Source organism: Chiloscyllium plagiosum, chromosome 13 (genome assembly GCF_004010195.1).
Source record: "Chiloscyllium plagiosum isolate BGI_BamShark_2017 chromosome 13, ASM401019v2, whole genome shotgun sequence".
In the NCBI taxonomy this organism is placed as follows: Eukaryota; Metazoa; Chordata; class Chondrichthyes; order Orectolobiformes; family Hemiscylliidae; genus Chiloscyllium; species Chiloscyllium plagiosum.
The window spans coordinates 48,730,175-48,747,024 of NC_057722.1; the positions used below are offsets into that span (position 1 = coordinate 48,730,175).

General features: G+C 39.2%; 1 protein-coding gene and 1 long non-coding RNA gene across 2 annotated transcripts in view; both read left to right on the top strand.

Moving 5' to 3' along the window:
* The window catches only part of LOC122556316, a 20,299-nt gene extending 10,771 nt beyond the window's left edge, over nucleotides 1-9,528 (top strand). Inside the window, exons 2-3 of the long non-coding RNA XR_006313500.1 lie at nucleotides 6,221-6,330; nucleotides 9,417-9,528. This is a non-coding gene — a long non-coding RNA (uncharacterized LOC122556316). The remainder of the gene's footprint in view (nucleotides 1-6,220; nucleotides 6,331-9,416) is intronic.
* Nucleotides 9,529-13,863: 4,335 nt separating this feature from the next.
* The window catches only part of mcf2l2 (MCF.2 cell line derived transforming sequence-like 2), a 396,698-nt gene continuing 393,711 nt past the window's right edge, over nucleotides 13,864-16,850 (top strand). Inside the window, exon 1 of the mRNA XM_043702332.1 lies at nucleotides 13,864-14,215. Coding sequence (XP_043558267.1) covers nucleotides 14,137-14,215 — 79 coding nt within the window. The 5' untranslated portion in view covers nucleotides 13,864-14,136. The remainder of the gene's footprint in view (nucleotides 14,216-16,850) is intronic.

A 16,850-nucleotide genomic window follows, 5' to 3' on the forward strand; every position in this document is an offset into this window, starting at 1 on the left:
ACCCCTAGCTGCCCAACGTTTGCATCCTGAATCTATCATCCCCAGTCGAAAACCCGGCATACCCAGTATAGGTGTAAAAGCAGATGTTTTGCCAATATTGCCTTCCCTGTATTGAATTGCCCTCCATGCTTTAACAGTATTGATAACTATTGGGTTCTGGCCATATTCCCTAACTGTCCTCATTTGGTCCAGAAACAGCAAGCTAGTAAGGGGGCACCTTACCTGGGAGCTCCAGACCATTTTAAAACTAGTTGAGTCAATCAGTTTAAGGGCAACTCAGTAACACCCACATCCTAGACAAGGTTTTTCCTTTTTTTTCAAAGAAAAGCATACAATTCTGTGTAGTGATGTACAGAATATGAACAAAATGGTGAATTGGACTTAATAATTGGATTCAAATATTTGAATAATGGATACAGAGGTAAGACCCACTATTAGGGATATGTTAAAGAATACTGTGAGCAAAGGAAATGCAGGCAGAAACTTGCAGATAAATACATAAAATGAGTAAATTTGCAGAGCAAGTGAAAGAGAAGTGTTGAAATTTTACAGCATGTTATTATCAAGTTTGCATTGTTCTTCAAGTATCCCTGAAAAATCATGTTTTTGTTTTTTTATTCTACTGGCCCTTCCAATTTAATCTCAGCAGATGATTAATCCAAATGATTTGTCTTTTCTCATAGCATCGGTTGAATTATGATCTTTTATTATTGCCAACATCTCCTCATTACTAAACTTGTTTGTCTATTTCCTTCACGCAAAGTGTATCTTTCCTGACCCACAATGCAAGAAGTTCAAAAGGGATGAAGCACTAATGGCAGTGGAAAATCAAATCAAACTAGAAGTAATCATGCAAGAACACCTAAGGAAAAAATGGTTGCCTTATGTTTAAGATAATGATTGGAGAGAGATAGGTAGTCTAAATACTAAGATAATTGATTAGAAAAAAAACAGCCAAATTTGATGGAAGAAATGGAGGTCAGGAAGATAAATTGGGGGGAAAGAAATGGTTGTCAAAGAGGTAGGTCAATAATGGATAATAATTAAAGAGCTCAATAGCTTTCAGGAGAGTATGTTCCATTAAAACATTAGAATAAAGTGACTGTAAAATGTCAAATCCCATAATTAAACCTGGCTTGGTATGATTTTTTTTTTGTTTAACTAGTTAACCTGGGGTCATCTTGTGGTGCAGTGGTAATGTTCCTGCCCTAGACTAGGATGCCTAGTTTCAAGTCACAGCTGGTGTCAAATAACATCTCTGAACAGGTTGATTAGAAAAATAGGTTAGTCACTGAGACATGTTCATGCGAGGCTGCAGATTTTCTTTACAAGAGAACAGAGTTTATTATACAAAAGTAGTTTTTAAAAAAAAGCCACTAGTGATATCAAACCACACTGCCAAATGGTTTCAACTTGTTTCCTGATGCTATCCATTGCAGATATATTATCCCCCTCCCCTAAGCTCAGTTCTTTAGAATTCTACTTAACTGTTTCCTTGCTATGAACTACAAAGATGATTTGATGATGTGTTTATGAACTTTTCACAAATGAAAGTCTAAACTCTCTCAGTTCTAATAACCTGCAGATTTCTAACCAAACTCTTCTGGTTTGGAAGTTTCACAAACTAAACGCTCCTGCTAAGTTAACTTATTCCCCAAGTTGCTTCTAGGAGACAAAACTAAACTGGCTTCTAACACAACACTGGTGTCTTCTTACTGAACTGAAAAACATGCTTCTGAACTGATGTTACAATATATCTTACTCCTCCTAGATTCTATAAATTGAAAACAAAGTTATTGGCTTTGCATGTTTACTCTCCCTGTTGCAGACCTAACAGAACAAACTTCTTTCCATTAACAACACTGGATTTGCAGTTGCCTGCTGTCTGATACGTGCTGTGTTATTAGACACCAGCTGTGACTTGAATCTGGGCATCCTAGTCTTGGGCAGGAACACTACCACTGTACCACAAGATGAATCTAGGTTAACTAAACAAAAAAAATCAAACCAATCCAGGTTTAATTGTGGGATCTGACATTTTACAGATCCCACAATGATCCTTTAGATCATTGTTCGAAAGGACTCTCTGACCTTATTTTCTTAAAACTCCTCACTAAAATAACCAACACACATTTACCACTTGTCTGAAATCTAAACTCCGAAAATAATATTCCTGACACAGGCGAGTGACTGTGTGGAGTTTGCACATATTCCCCGTGTCTGCGTGGGTTTCCTCCGGGTGCTCCGGTTTCCTCCCACAGTCCAAAGATGTGCAGATCAGGTGAATTGGCCATGCTAAATTGCCCGTAGTGTTAGGTGAAGGGGTAAATATAGGGGTATGGGTGGGTTGCGGGTCGGTGTGGACATGATGGGCCAGAGGGCCTGTTTCCATACTGTAAGTAATCTAATCTAATCTAATATTAATATATTATACACCTTTATGTTACATAGCAGGGAATAAAATTTAATCTAAAAAAGCCACATGGAAAAATACGCTGTATAAACAATAAGGAGAGGGTGAGAAAGGGAATATGATACGTAATTAAACTCATTTAAGTTTGCTAAGAGATGGTATGAAATTAAATATCAAGAAAAGCTAAATATGTAAGGAAACTCCAAATATTCTGTAAGGTGATAAGTATTAAAAAGAGAATTAAGATAGAGCCTTTAAGTTAACATCTTAGAATTCTCAAATCATAGAACAATTAGCCTTATAAGCCATTCCTGCAAAGTTATCCAAGAAATTATCAAAGGCTTTCGTACTTCATCATATCAGAAATAGACAGAGAACAATACAGTTTCACCTTAGGCAAAGAGACATCAAATGACATAGGACTAGGCTATTCAGCTTGTCAACTTGCCCACCATTGAATAAGATCATGGCTGATCAAATACTTCAAGTATTTTACTAATCCATCCACAAACCAATAACCCATTGGTCATCGGAAATGTATCAATCTTTATCTTAAATTCAAAGACTGAGCTTCCACACCCCTCATTGGTAGACAATTCCAAATATTCACAACGATCTTGAGTAAAGAAATTACTCTTCATCTTGGACCTAAGTGGTATCCCCCTTAATAATAAATTGGAACCTACATTTATTCCTACACTCTGTTTTCAGTCTGTTAGCTATTCATTAATGCATGCAAATACATTATCTCCTATCGTACTCGCTTTAATTTTTCAACCAGCCTCCTGTGGAAACTTTATCAAAAGTCTTCTGAAGATTTAGGTCTATTAGATCCATCAAACTGCTTTATCATGTTTGTTTGTAACATTGTCAAAGCCTCCAATAAGTTTATCAAACATGATTTCCCATTAAAAAATCCACTCTGACAATTCGCAATCAGTTCATTATCAATCAGGTGTCTGTTTATCCCATTCCTTATAATAGATTCTAACATCTTCCATGCTACTGATGTAAGGCCAATATGTCTGTAGTTCCTGGTTTTCTGAATTGCTGCCTTCATAAATAGTGGGGTGATGTTTGCCACTGTCCAATCCACAGAATCATGTCAGAGTCTGTAGAATTTTAGAAAATAATCATCAATAAATTGACTATCTCTGTAACTACCTACTTGAATACTTTGGGATGTAGACCATTAGGCCATGGGATTTATCAATTTTTAGATCCATTAATTTATCCAGAACAATCTTCAAACTGATACTAATTTTAAGTCTTTATTCTCCCTAACCAATTAGGTCTCAAGGTTTTTGGAGATTTCTGGTATTTTCCTCAGTGAAAACAAAGTAGTAATTCATTTCCTGTGGCATTTCTCTATTCCCCATTGTGAATTCTCTTGACTGACTGTAATGGACTCACATTTATCCAACTATTTTCTGTGTACCTACAGAGGCTTTACAGTCCATTTTCATGTTGTTGATTGATTGTATTCAGTTGTATGCTCCCCTGTTTCTCAGTCCTCCATTGTTGTATAATATAAACTCCCAAACCTCACAATTACTACGATTTCTGACAACTTCTTAGGCCTTCCTTTTAATCTGATACAATCTTGAATTTAATAAAACTCAAAAGAACTGCAAATACTGGAAATCAGAAACAAAAATTAAAATTGCTGGAAAAGCTCAGCAGGTCTGGCAGTGTCTGTAGAGAAAAATCAGAGTTGATGTTTCGGGTCCAGTGACCCTTCCTCAGAACTGGTTACTTCTGAGGAAGGATCGGTGGAACTGAAATATTAACTCTGATTTCTCTGCACAGACACTGCCAGACCTGCCGAGATTTTCCAGCAACTCCCATTTCTGTTTACAATCCTGACCTGCTTTTGTTAGCCATGATGTGGAGGTGCTGGTGTTGGACTGGGATGGACAAAGTTAAAAATCACACAACACCAGGTTACAGTTCAACAGATTTATTTAAAAGCACTAGGAGCAGTGCTGCAAAAGCTTGTACTTTCAAATAAACCTGTAGGACTATAACCTGGTATTGTATGATTTTTAACTTTGTTAGCCAAGATTGACCTTTTTTGGAAGTATTTGCACCTTTTTGAAGGAATGTAGAGTCACTGTGGCTCGTGTAATAGTTCTTTAAAAACTAGCCAGACTTTGAACCCTGCTAGCAACTTAAAACTGGGTAAAATTAGGTATTGTGGGCCATCAGCAGCACCAAAATTGTACTTCAACACAAACTGCAACCTCATTGTCTGGCATATCATATGCTATCTATACCATCAAGCCAGAGAATCAACCCTCGTTCAGTAGAGTGCACAAGGGCATGTCAGGAGTAGCACTACCCATAAACAAAATTATGGGGTCAAACGCAAAGCTACAAAACAGAACTAATTTTGTGCCAAATAGCATAAACGGCAAGTGTTTGTCAGAGCTAAGTGTTCCCACAACCAATAGTAAGCAGCATTCAAGCTACACAAATGCCAGTCAATGACCATCTCCAATGAGAGACAATCTAATCATTACCCCTTTAGATTTAATAGTGTTATCATCATTGAATGCCCCACTATAAGCATCCTGCATATCCTATTGACCAGAAATTGAATTGGACTTCCAATATAAATACAATGGCTACAAAGCAGGTCAGAGGCTAGGAGTACAGCAGCAAGTAACTCACCGCTGGATTCTACAAAGTTTGCCACCATCTACAAGGCTAAAATCAGGGGTGTGATGGAATATTCCCTACTTGCCTGGATGAGTGCAGCTCCAATAACACTCAAGAAGCTTTATACCATTCAGGACAAAAGATCCCACTTGATTGGCACAACACTGCTTAACATTCAGTCACTCCATCACTGACATTCAGTAGCAGCAGTATGTACCAAAGATTCTTAGACACACCTTCCAAACCTTTGACCACTGTTATCTAGAAAGGCAAAGGGCAGCAGAAGAATGGGGACACCACCATCTGCAGGATCTCCCCCAAGCCACTCACCATCCTGACTTGGAAATACATCACCATTCCTTCATTGTTGCTGGATCAAAATCCTGAATTCCCTATGTACTCGTGATTTGGAGATGCCGGTGTTGGACTGGGGTGTATAAAGTTAAAAATCACACAACACCAGGACTACCACCTGATGAAGGAGCGATGCTCTGAAAGCTCGTGTGCTTCCAATTAAACCTGTTGGACTACCACCTGATGAAGGAGCGACGCTCTGAAAGCTCGTGTGCTTCCAATTAAACCTGTTGGACTATAACCTGGTGCTGTGTGATTTTTAACTTTGTATCCCTATCTACTGGCATTGTGGCTCTATGTACAGCGTATGGACTGCAACAGTTCAAGAAAGCAGCTCACAACAATATTCTCATGGGCAACTAAGCAATGAATGATGGTTCAACCAGCAACCTCCAAGTCCCATAAGTGAATTAAAAAAACTGCTTATGTACAGTCATGCTTTTTAATGTATTTTCCTAGTCCAACTTAGCCAATTTGTGCCTCATGCCTTCATAATTTCCCTTATTCAATTTTGACAAATTTCCCTTATTCAATTTTGACACCCTTTCTTCGAATGAACTACATTATGTTCAAACATGATGTAAATATCTATCATTGTTGTCATTCATCCATAAAAGTTCGTTTGCAACAAGATTAGGGTAGCCAGGAAGGACCTGAAGAGAGAGCTAAAAGCAGCAAGGAGGGGACATGAAAGGTCCTTAGTAGATAGGATTAGGGAAAATTGTTGTCATTCATCCATAAAAGTTCGTTTGCAACAAGATTATTAATTAGTCCTTTTTCATTAAATTCCAGTGTTGTACAACATAAAAGACATAAAACAAAATGACAAGGAATTGTGGGTACAGTTCATACACTATGGAAAGACTTCTGATCAGATCCACCATGCAGTACTAAGGAACACAGTAAGTACTGATCAATCAACCTGTGTCATTCAGAGATTTGTGTGTGTGTGTGTATATATATATATATATATATATATAGGCAAAAGATCTGATGCAGACAATTGGAAACAAGAGCTACCTGTTTTGGCAAAGGAGTCAGAAGGACATTTGTTTTTACAATACTTTCCAAGGCCAGGGAGGTTTCAGCTCTGCTTTCCCAGAACATCTTGAAACCAGTATTGGTGGTCATAACAACTGAAATATCAGATATGCTGCTGATACCACCACAATAACCAAAGACAAATGCAAATTATCCCTAATTGTTGAAGAGCTGAAAATACAAAATGTGAAGTTTGAGTTGAGAATTCAGAATACAACATAGTTAACAACAACTCATAAAAATACGGTATTCAGTCTGTAACCATTATTAACAGAACATTTTCATTTTTTGGGATCAACAGTAATCCCAAATAGGGATAGCGGAAATCAAGAAAAGGCAAACAATTTGCTGACTCTAAAACTCATCTGCTAAATGACATATGGAGGGCATCCAACATTGCACTGCATTTGAAAAAGCGACTCGTAAAATCTCTGGATGGAACATTTTGCTGTATGGTTGTGAAAGTTGGGTGCCAATAAATGTGATGAGAACAGGCTAACAGCTTTTAAAATGTGGCTCTGACAGAGGGGTTTTAGAATCATCTGGACAGAATGAAGGACTAATGAATTTGTCTGCAAGAAATAAATTGTAATCCCATCTATTTATGGACTTCTGGCTAAAGTGAAAACAATGGAAATTGAGGAAGTACAATCAATGGAAAAGGCATGGTGAGGGTCTGGAATTGGTGACAACAAAAAGTGAAAAATCAGGAAAAAGACAGGCCAGGTTAGAAAGCAGCTGAAGGGAAGGTGAAGGGAAGAACAACAGTTGCACAAAATAGCAGTGAATTGCAGGGGATGCCTCTTCATGCTGGCCTCTAGTGGATCATGGCTACATACAGATAGAGAGCCATTAATGGATAAGCAGAATAGACCTACAAGAGACAATCTTGAGACAGTAAGACTACTGAATAGATCCTAATGATTGATTTTAATTAGAGAGTAGGACAAAGAGCTAATGATGAAAGTAAATAAGTCAGCATAGATTTTACATGTCCCCATTTGAGATGTCACTGAAATACTGTACACATTTATTAAATGGCTAGGACATTTCTGCATTTAATATCAACATTTTGGCTGGCTTTCCAGCCAGTGGCATTTTAGGGTGATCAAGTAACCTATAAGTGATAACAGTGCCTAGCAGGTGTGACAATCAATTGATTATATTTCATCTTCATTTTGGCTATACATTTGTTTATGAATGCTTTCAATACCATAATTGACAATGTAACATTATCATGAGGAAATTTCTTGTGATACGACTTTTGCTCATCATAACTATGACAGAATAAATGCCAAATCGTAGCTCAGTGGAACCAAATCTGTACTACTGACACATTCTACATTCAGTAGGAGGCTCCTGCAACAGTGTTTACTGATCACATTGTTTGTACATGCAGCATTTATTTTCTTAGGCAAGCTTCTGTAAAGAGAAGGTAGAAAAAAATATTCCAATTGAAATGAGTGTGTGCATAGAGGGATCCAGGCTAGAAACATAAGTGATTATAGGAGGAAAGCGATCATGGTCCCATGGCCTCCAAAGACAGAAAGAATTGTGTACAGGCAGAAAAGTCAACTCAAGAGTTTGGACCCAAGCCCCTGATAGCAATACCATAGAAAATCTAATTACTTCATGCAGGTGGTCAAGGCCAGAGAATTCATCATCACACGTCATCTCCGACACACAACAATGCCGGCCTGACATGCTGGCCAGCGCACCACTTCTTCATCACTCACCTGCCGGCATTCCCTGTTACTGAGACTCATGGCTAACCTTCAGATAGTCCACTTCACCTTCATAAATCTAGCACTGCTACCAGCTGCACCACCCACTTCATTGCTTCAATATCTTAGACAATTCAGCTATGACAGTTATATTACCCAAATAAATGCAGCATATTCACTGACTTCTATCTTGCAGGACAAGGTACCACACAATAGAAGGGAGCAGAGCAGAGCTGCCAGGGGACAGACACTTGCATCGATTGAAACCTAAAAGAGGTAGTTCTCTACATAATAGGATTGACACTGGGAGACCTGCAGCTTCCAATGTCACTGAAAACAGTGATTGTGTCTTCCTGCCTGATGACATTTTGTAACTTCCAGTATATCCTCCTATTTTTTATTTGCCTTGATGAGCAAGCTGCTGATACTTTGAGTGATGCATTTGGAGGATAATGTTTGTTAGCATCAGGAGATAATGAGTCAATGAGCATGATTGGCTGCATGCCATCAGAGGTAGAGGATGACTCATTTGCCAGAAGGCAAGATGACATAGAAATACATCCGTAGAGGTGAGGACCTTGATGGGACAACAAACAGGAGTAATATTTGGACATGCAGATTAAGATCCTGGATGCATCAACTAGTTTGTCTCCTGTTACCATCAAGAGATGGTGGAGTCTGATTACAAATTGGCAGAAGAAATGGTACTGCACAGCAAGGAGCAGAAGTGGCAGATAGGGAAATAGGACAGAATGTACCTTATTGCTCCAAACCAGCTGCATGCAAACTTCTGTCTAACCTTTTTTGACAGGTTGCCAATTGTTGTAGAGAATTTCCAGCATCCTCAGGGGCTGTTGGATACATGCTCAGTCTTTGATTCTATCTATTGGTCCAATCCAGGTGCCCCCTTCTTGAAAGTAGACAGGCAGTGCCGGGATGCACTCAGTTGTAGATAGAATCACACACAGATCCCTCTGCACTTTCCATTCAGGATACTTCTGAGATGGCCAGACCCTTCAACACCCCCAATGGTGTTTGGGAGTTTAGGCCAAGGAGATCAACTTGCCTCTGTCAAGATGATTCTCAACATAAACATAAAAACAAAGAACTGTGGGTGCTGAAAATCAAACAAAAACAGAAATTGATAGGAAAACTCAACAGGAAGACCCAGTTCTGAACAATGGTCACTGAACCTGAAATGTAACTCTGCTTAATCTCCACAGATGCTGCCAGATCTACTGAAGATCCTCAACATGTCTGGGCTGTTCAGACAAAAACGCCTCTTGGGTTGCCCTATCAAATCTCTATGGCCAATGGTCTCAATTACTATGTAGCTTCCTGCACCCTGACTGCAAAATTTGGGAGCTTATTAAGATGCAGCAGGTGGGAGAAGAAAAGAAAATTGTCCTGAAAAATGTCATTGGTACAGGTGAGACTGTTCTGTAAATAATTCATAAACTAATTATAAAATATGTTTTACTTGATTCATGTGGTCATTTGTATCTTTGTGTTGTGCCTAGATAGTTCTAGCACCTTCCAGCAGTGAAGTGAAATGGAAGGGTTGTGCACAGAGTGCCTAAGTCATCCTGTTAGAGCAGGAGGAGCAATGCGTGAACATGACATTGAATCATTCCAATATCCTAGGAACCCTCTGTACAACATTCCCCTTGTTCAGCCGACTGCGTGCAGGAGTGTAGTTCTCAGTGTGTTCACTGGCATGGCAAGGGAGGTGCAAAGCAGAGGATCAATGCTACATAATGACCAGGAATAGGCACCTGCATGTCTCGTCATGAATGGTCTCCAAACAGTATTGTTTCCTATATGAAGGCCCATTGACCACTGGATGGTAACCCCCTCCACCGCCCCCATCCCTACTCCCACATGCCCACACCACCCCAATCCTCCCATCACATGTCAGCTCACTTACCCCGCCCATTCTAGGAGTACAGTGATGATAACTGTTTTATTCACCAGTGCGCACTTGCCATTTGCTTCATGATGGATGGAAATGGTGTGTGTCCTCAGCCAGTATCTAACTGCCTCAGCCCGAATGGGCTGATGATCCCAAGTATTGACAATCCCCTTCCTAGGTGCCCATATCATCAACCCCACAGGCTTCACATTACCACAACACTGCACCCAAGCTGACTACATGTGTCTATACCATCCTACCTTCCTTCCTCACGCAAGAAACTTCTTCCACAATATTTTTCATTGATGGGCCCAATGGGATGGCCACGCCTCATCCTCTTGTGCATATGGCTGACCAGCTCCAGTGAAACCTGCCCAAATGCCCAACTGGTGGCTATGCTTGTCCATGACTATGTGATTCCTCCTTGACTGGCCCCTATGAAGACAAAGGACTAATCTTGACCCAGTGTCTGGAGCAAAGCATCACAGATGCCTGTGTGAAGCTACCCTGAACAGGTGCCTGACCATCACCAAAGTTCTGGACTGGTATGGGAGATGCCATGCCCTCGACCAAGTCTCTCCCCTAAGATTACTCCCCTAAGACTTTGGGGTATGCTTACTGCATGAATGCTGCTGCCACTTGGTACAACAATGACTTACTACCATCCTGTGGATTCCTGAGCAGCATTGTTTGCTGCTTGGTTGAGTGTGCACTGCAAGGCATGGTGAAGCATATATGTTGTAGGCATCCTATTAGGTGCTAGGTGAATGTGTGCTAAAACAGCAAGCAAGCAGTGCTGGCAGGCATTCCTGGTCGAAACTGGGGTCTAGGTGTCTGTCCCTGTGTGATAATTGTACCTGGTGCAGCCATACACAGCCTACGTAGTGGAAATTTGCTAGGAGGCTGGTGAGAATTTGCTGAATGTAGAATGTGAATGTACATGGAGGAAGGGCATGTGTGACTGGTGCCTGTGAATTGTGCCCTCGGCTGTGGTTTGGCCATGAGCCAGTCAGTGGCCATTTGGAGGAGGAGACAAACTGAATCTGCCATGTACCAACTCTAATTTCCATGTCAGGTTTTTCTGATGGCTAGCTTGTTGGGGAGTTTGATATTCTACGTCCAATCTTACCAATGTGGCAAGTTGGACCATTAACAAGGAACTTAGCAGGTTAGCAACATGCCGCTGCCTGGCAAGAACCTCACCACACCATTTACAAAAATAAAAGATGGAGCTTTTGTACTTTTATGGCACAATAGTAATGTCCCTACCTAGAACTTAGAATTTTACAGTGCAGTATAGGCCCTTCGGCCCTCGATGTTGCGCTGACCTCTGGGCCAGAAGATATATTCAAGTCCCACCTGCTCCAAATATATCTCACAACATGTCTGAACAGATAAACTAAAGATATCTAAAAGATGGAATAAGATTACCTCAATGCTGCAATGGGACTTGCCAGACTTTTTGGATAATTCTGTCACACATCGTGTCATAACCCAAGTTGCTCAGGCTCCTATAAGATTCTGCCTTAAGTTACAGACACTAAGTGGGAAAGGATGCCAACATGAAGTTTCATCAGAGGTGGGACTAATTTTTATCAAACAGAATAGATTTATTACATAGTACTTATGTAACTTAGATATAATGGAAATAGTTATTGAGAATCCTTTGTATACCTCAAGCTATAATTAAGAGAAAGTATACACATAGACAAAGGGTAACTTTCTGCCAGGATCAGTCCATCCTGATGGATGGAATTTATCTTGCATTATTGGTTAACTCTTTCAAGTACATAAAGCCTTGCACCACAAGATTCACAATGGTTTTAAAAATCAGGTGCATCAGCATATTCTACTCCACGCGACTTGAAATTTGACATGAATATAGAGTGAGTTTGTCATGAAGTAAAAGTGCATTGAGTTCAGACTGAGAACTTTTCAAACAATTGTAACATTTTTATCGTGGCTATAATGCTTCAAACAATGTTTCACCACTTTAATTGGATGGAATCTTAAAAGATTTTGAAGCATCAGAACGATATTCACATCAAAGAATGGCATGTCTCATTTGCAGAAAGGAAGTGAGGACTGCAGATGCTGGAGAGTCAAGGTCGAAAAGTGTGGTGCTGGAAAAACACAGCAGGTCAGGTAGCATTTGTGGAGCACGAGAGTCGATGTTTCTGGCATTAGCCCTTCATCAGGAATTGACTTTCCTGCTCCTATGATGCTGTCTGACCTGCTGTGCGTTTCCAGCTTCACATCTATTAATTGTAGGAGGGATCCCTTTTAAGGATGGCCTGTGGCTGTAGCTATAGCCTCCTAGAATTCATGGCTCTGCAAGGGATGGAGGTAGCTAAAAAACCTTTTCACTGGTTGCAGTCGGATTATGCAGGGGTTATCTTCAACCATCTTTTGGGCTTTGGATTCAGGAGGAAACCTGTCCACGATGAAGATTCCACCATCAGGAGGATCATGGCAGCACCACCAATCTGCCCCCAGTGGCGTCTTAATTACCATAATTGGCTACCTGTCACTGTCAGCGGTTTACTGGTTCTGGTCGAACCCACACCTACTACAAGAAAACGCAGAGGCAGGATTGTGACAGGTAAATAATCAGCAAACACCTATCTAAAACAATCCCCAAAGCCACCTCTGGATTGCTGATGAGATTCCATCCAGTATTTCCTTTTTTTTGCTAGCGAGAAATCTTTACTAAATCTTCTAGTGGTTACTTCCAATTCTGTTATGAGGATTTACAACGGTGTTTGTTTTTAAGGGACACCATTTCTGTTTTGTTTCTCAACTTCACATTCCAGTCATAAAATAGATCTCACAAATCAAAATGCATTTGCTAAGAACAACAGCATGTAACTGCTGAGCTAATCTATACACTAATTTAAACCATACCTGTAAGTTAAAGATGGTGCATGTGATCAGGTTTCATTTAGGTGCCAGCAGATTCTCATAAATAAAAAAAACTGATAAACCATCTCATTATAGCATAGAGTAGACTAGCTTCCAGGGCCAGCACTGTTGTACAAGGATGTTGGTTGCATACATTTTGCCTTCTTAACCTCTTGACTACAAGGTTCTTAACAGACATGTTATATTTACTATTTCTTCACATACTTTTCAGGATTGGTTAGCATTTCCTTCATTTAAAACACATGCAGGGATTACAGTGTGCATTGAGTTCAGCTGTCATTTTAGAAATGGTCCCTCATGGTTTGAGAGCAGGCAGCTGCATTTCAAAGATTGCATTACAAAGATTGTTAATATTGATCTTCCTTGGAGACCATGACTTTTGAGCCTTAGCATATCTTGTCTGCTTTGACTGTGGCAGATGGTAGTACTACCCAGTTGGGAATGGTCAAAGTTTGACAGAGGAAGCAGCTAATGAGCAGGTGTCATCAGCAAATATTATTTAATGTATTATTTTAACATCTAAAAATGTATTTTACTTGGAGGATAATTGAAATTAATAGCCACAGGCAAATCAGTCTGATGTAATTATTTGTGACTAAAAAGTTTATTTTTTAAAATAAAAACAAAACGTATTTATGGAAAATGTAAAGCAAAATATGTAAATTAATTCTACTAAATAAAGCTGTAGATTAATAACCTCTTTTACATTTTCTAGTTCCAGTCCTATCAGTCCATAACTCCAGGTTTTGATTTAAAGTACAGTCACCCAGCATCTCCCTTGAGGCAGGTATCTGCACACTGATTTGCTGTTTAAGCCTGACTCAGTGTTAATAGAAATGAGCAGTAAGCAGGTCTGATAGAGAATTTCATCAGCTTTGTCCTCAGATTTGTAAAATATCTGGCTGCTGAGTTTCATTAGCCTAAAAATATATAATCTTTTGAACAAAGGACATTTTGAATATTACTGAAGATGCCAAAAAAGAATCAGAAATAGCTGAAATAGCACCAGCATCTTGAATGGAATATTGCTACTGGGAGTGGCACTTGCCTTTGTGTGTTTGAGAAGATTCTACGGGAGCAGCTGTAGATTTGGAGCTGAACACTGTGAGATGCTTCTCTGTCTAAGGGAAGAAGAGATGTCACTTCAAGAACTCACACAGCGACTGGTCAATGTTATCACTCATGTTGGTAAGCACCATTGTTTAAATTATTTAATTGTATTTAGACTTGTGTGAACAATTCTGATTGCACGAGCAGACCAGTACATTTCCAGAATTCAGTTCAAATCTAATATGATATGGCAACTGCATATTTGTATTTGAACAAAACTGTGAAAATTATATAATTTCTAGAAAAATATTGCAATTTTGGTTGAGAATTTTATGCTTAGAAAAGCCTTAATAATGAGCCAATGTGGTATCACAAAAAAAAATACATTTCCTTGGCTCGTAATTTGTGGCTAATCATCAAAATCTCCTCTTGGTTCTTGTATCTGTGTTCCATTTCAGAAAAAGAAATGTGAATGCAAATATAACAGCTATATAATAAGTGAAAGGTGTTTGTGAAATCCTTATTTTGTTGCCAGTGAACAGTACTGACAGAACAAAATTGCTTTGATTTTCATGACTATTGTATGCTTACTCAACAATCCTGTTCTGAGGGACTAAAGGAAAGGCTACGTGAACGATAAATGTTGCACAGGTGCAAATTACTGAGGTTATGGTGTAATGTCTGTGTTGTGGGAGAAGATTTAATAGCTGATCTATTCTGAGATTGACTTGGTAGCTCATTGTTGTTGGGTTCAAAGGGAAACATGCCAAGTATCTGGATAAATGATTTATTTTCTTTCCCTTATTGAGCACTTAAGCACATGCATAAATAAAGTAATACATTTGAATATTAGTAGATGTAATCTGTCTTGTTTCTTGCTCAGTTTCCTTTGTCATTCAAGTGATGCTAATTTTTCATTGCATCAAGTGACACAGATCTAGTGGTGTTTTGTACTTATGTATTCATCGGAGTTTAAATGTCAAATTAAACAATTTATTTTGGTGTTTAAAAGAATACTTCAAGAATAATTAACGTAATTCTCTTTCACAATAGCAGTATAAAGAGAACAATGGATTGCAGATAATAATCAGGAGGCTGTTATCTCTTTGAAGGATTCAGATGATGTCATAAATCATGACAGACTAATTTTTAAATGTCCTTTGAACTTTAAGATTAGAATATGGTCATGAAAATAGTAACTGGTACTCATTACAATTTTTAATACAGTATTTCTCTTTGGTCACAAATCAGAACAAAATTTTCACTGAAATTTGCAATGCGTTATATGCATACATGTTTATTTGTTCCCAATACCAATCAGAGGAAACTGGTTAGCAATATTATAACCATTTTAACTTTTTGGATTTTAATCTGTCTCTAAAATTTTTTCTAAACCACAAATTGTGGTGTTCTCCATATTTAGGCTGTGTGATAATCGCTCAGAAAAAAATCATGATTGTGACAAATTTCATGTTCTTTATGTAGTATGTAGAGAAGTTACAAAAAAAAATCAGTAGTTTACTGAAGTTTATATCATCCAATAACAGCTAACCTCTAAATCCACAAAATTAGGCACGCCTGACTCAATTGTTTATTTTTCCATAAATAATAGCGTCATCAAGTATTTTGTCTAAAACCTGTGTGATTGGCTTTGAGATTATTTCAGTATTATTAAGAATTGATACTGTGCTATGAAGAAATTGATTGCACATTCAAGTTACAAAGTTCTGTTCTAACTTGCAGTCACAAAACAATTGGTTTCAGTGTAAGTGTCAGTGGTTTTAAAAAAAACAATATTTTTCATGAATTTCTTGGCAAGATTTAAACAACAGCACAGGTCAAAATGATTGTATGATACAGCATAGTTTAAAAAGCAGTCATGGTTGTTTCCACAGTGGCCACTGTTGCTCAGTGTTGCTCGCTCACCTCTGAGTTAGGCGAATGCAGGTACATGTCCCATTTTAGAGACTTGAGCACCTTCACCAAGCTGAAACTTGGGGTACTGTTGGAAAACTACTGGGCAGAATTTAATTCTCTATGTGGGTTTTCTGCTGACATGAGAAAGCACATAATCAAGTAGGATTGTGGTGTTTAGATATCTCCTGCCTTCTTACCTCCACTTTTATTCGGGCCAGTGGACAGTCAGCTTGCCCAGCTGCCATTTTCAGCTTTTATTGTGCACAATTACAACGCCCATAGGGGCGTCATCCCACCACCATTGCCAGGGAGGTGATCACCATGCAAGGTCTACAACAAGCACATCTATGTGAGGTTCCTTGCAAATTCCCAAAATCCATATTCAAATCTATTCTGTGATTGATTTGAGGAACCTGGCTTTAGAGTCTTAGAGATGTACAGCATGGAAACAGACCCTTCGGTCCAACCCGTCCATGCCCTTCCTATTCAGATACCCATCCAAATGCCTCTTAAATGTTGCAATTGTACCAGCCTCCACCACATCCTCTGGCAGCTCATTCCATACACGTACCACCCTCTGCATGAAAAAGTTGCCCCTTAGGTCTCTTTTATATCTTTCCCCTCTCACCCTAAACCTATGCCCTCTAGTTCTTGACTCCCTGACCCCAGGGAAAAGACTTTGTCTACTTATCCTATCCATGCCCCTCATAATTCTGTAAACCTCTATAAGGTCACCCCTCAGCCTCCGATGTTCCAGGGTAAACAGCCCCAGCCTGTTCAGCCTCTCCCTGGAGCTCAAATCCTCCAACCCTGGCAACATCCTTGTAAATCTTTTCTGAACCCTTTCACGTTTCAC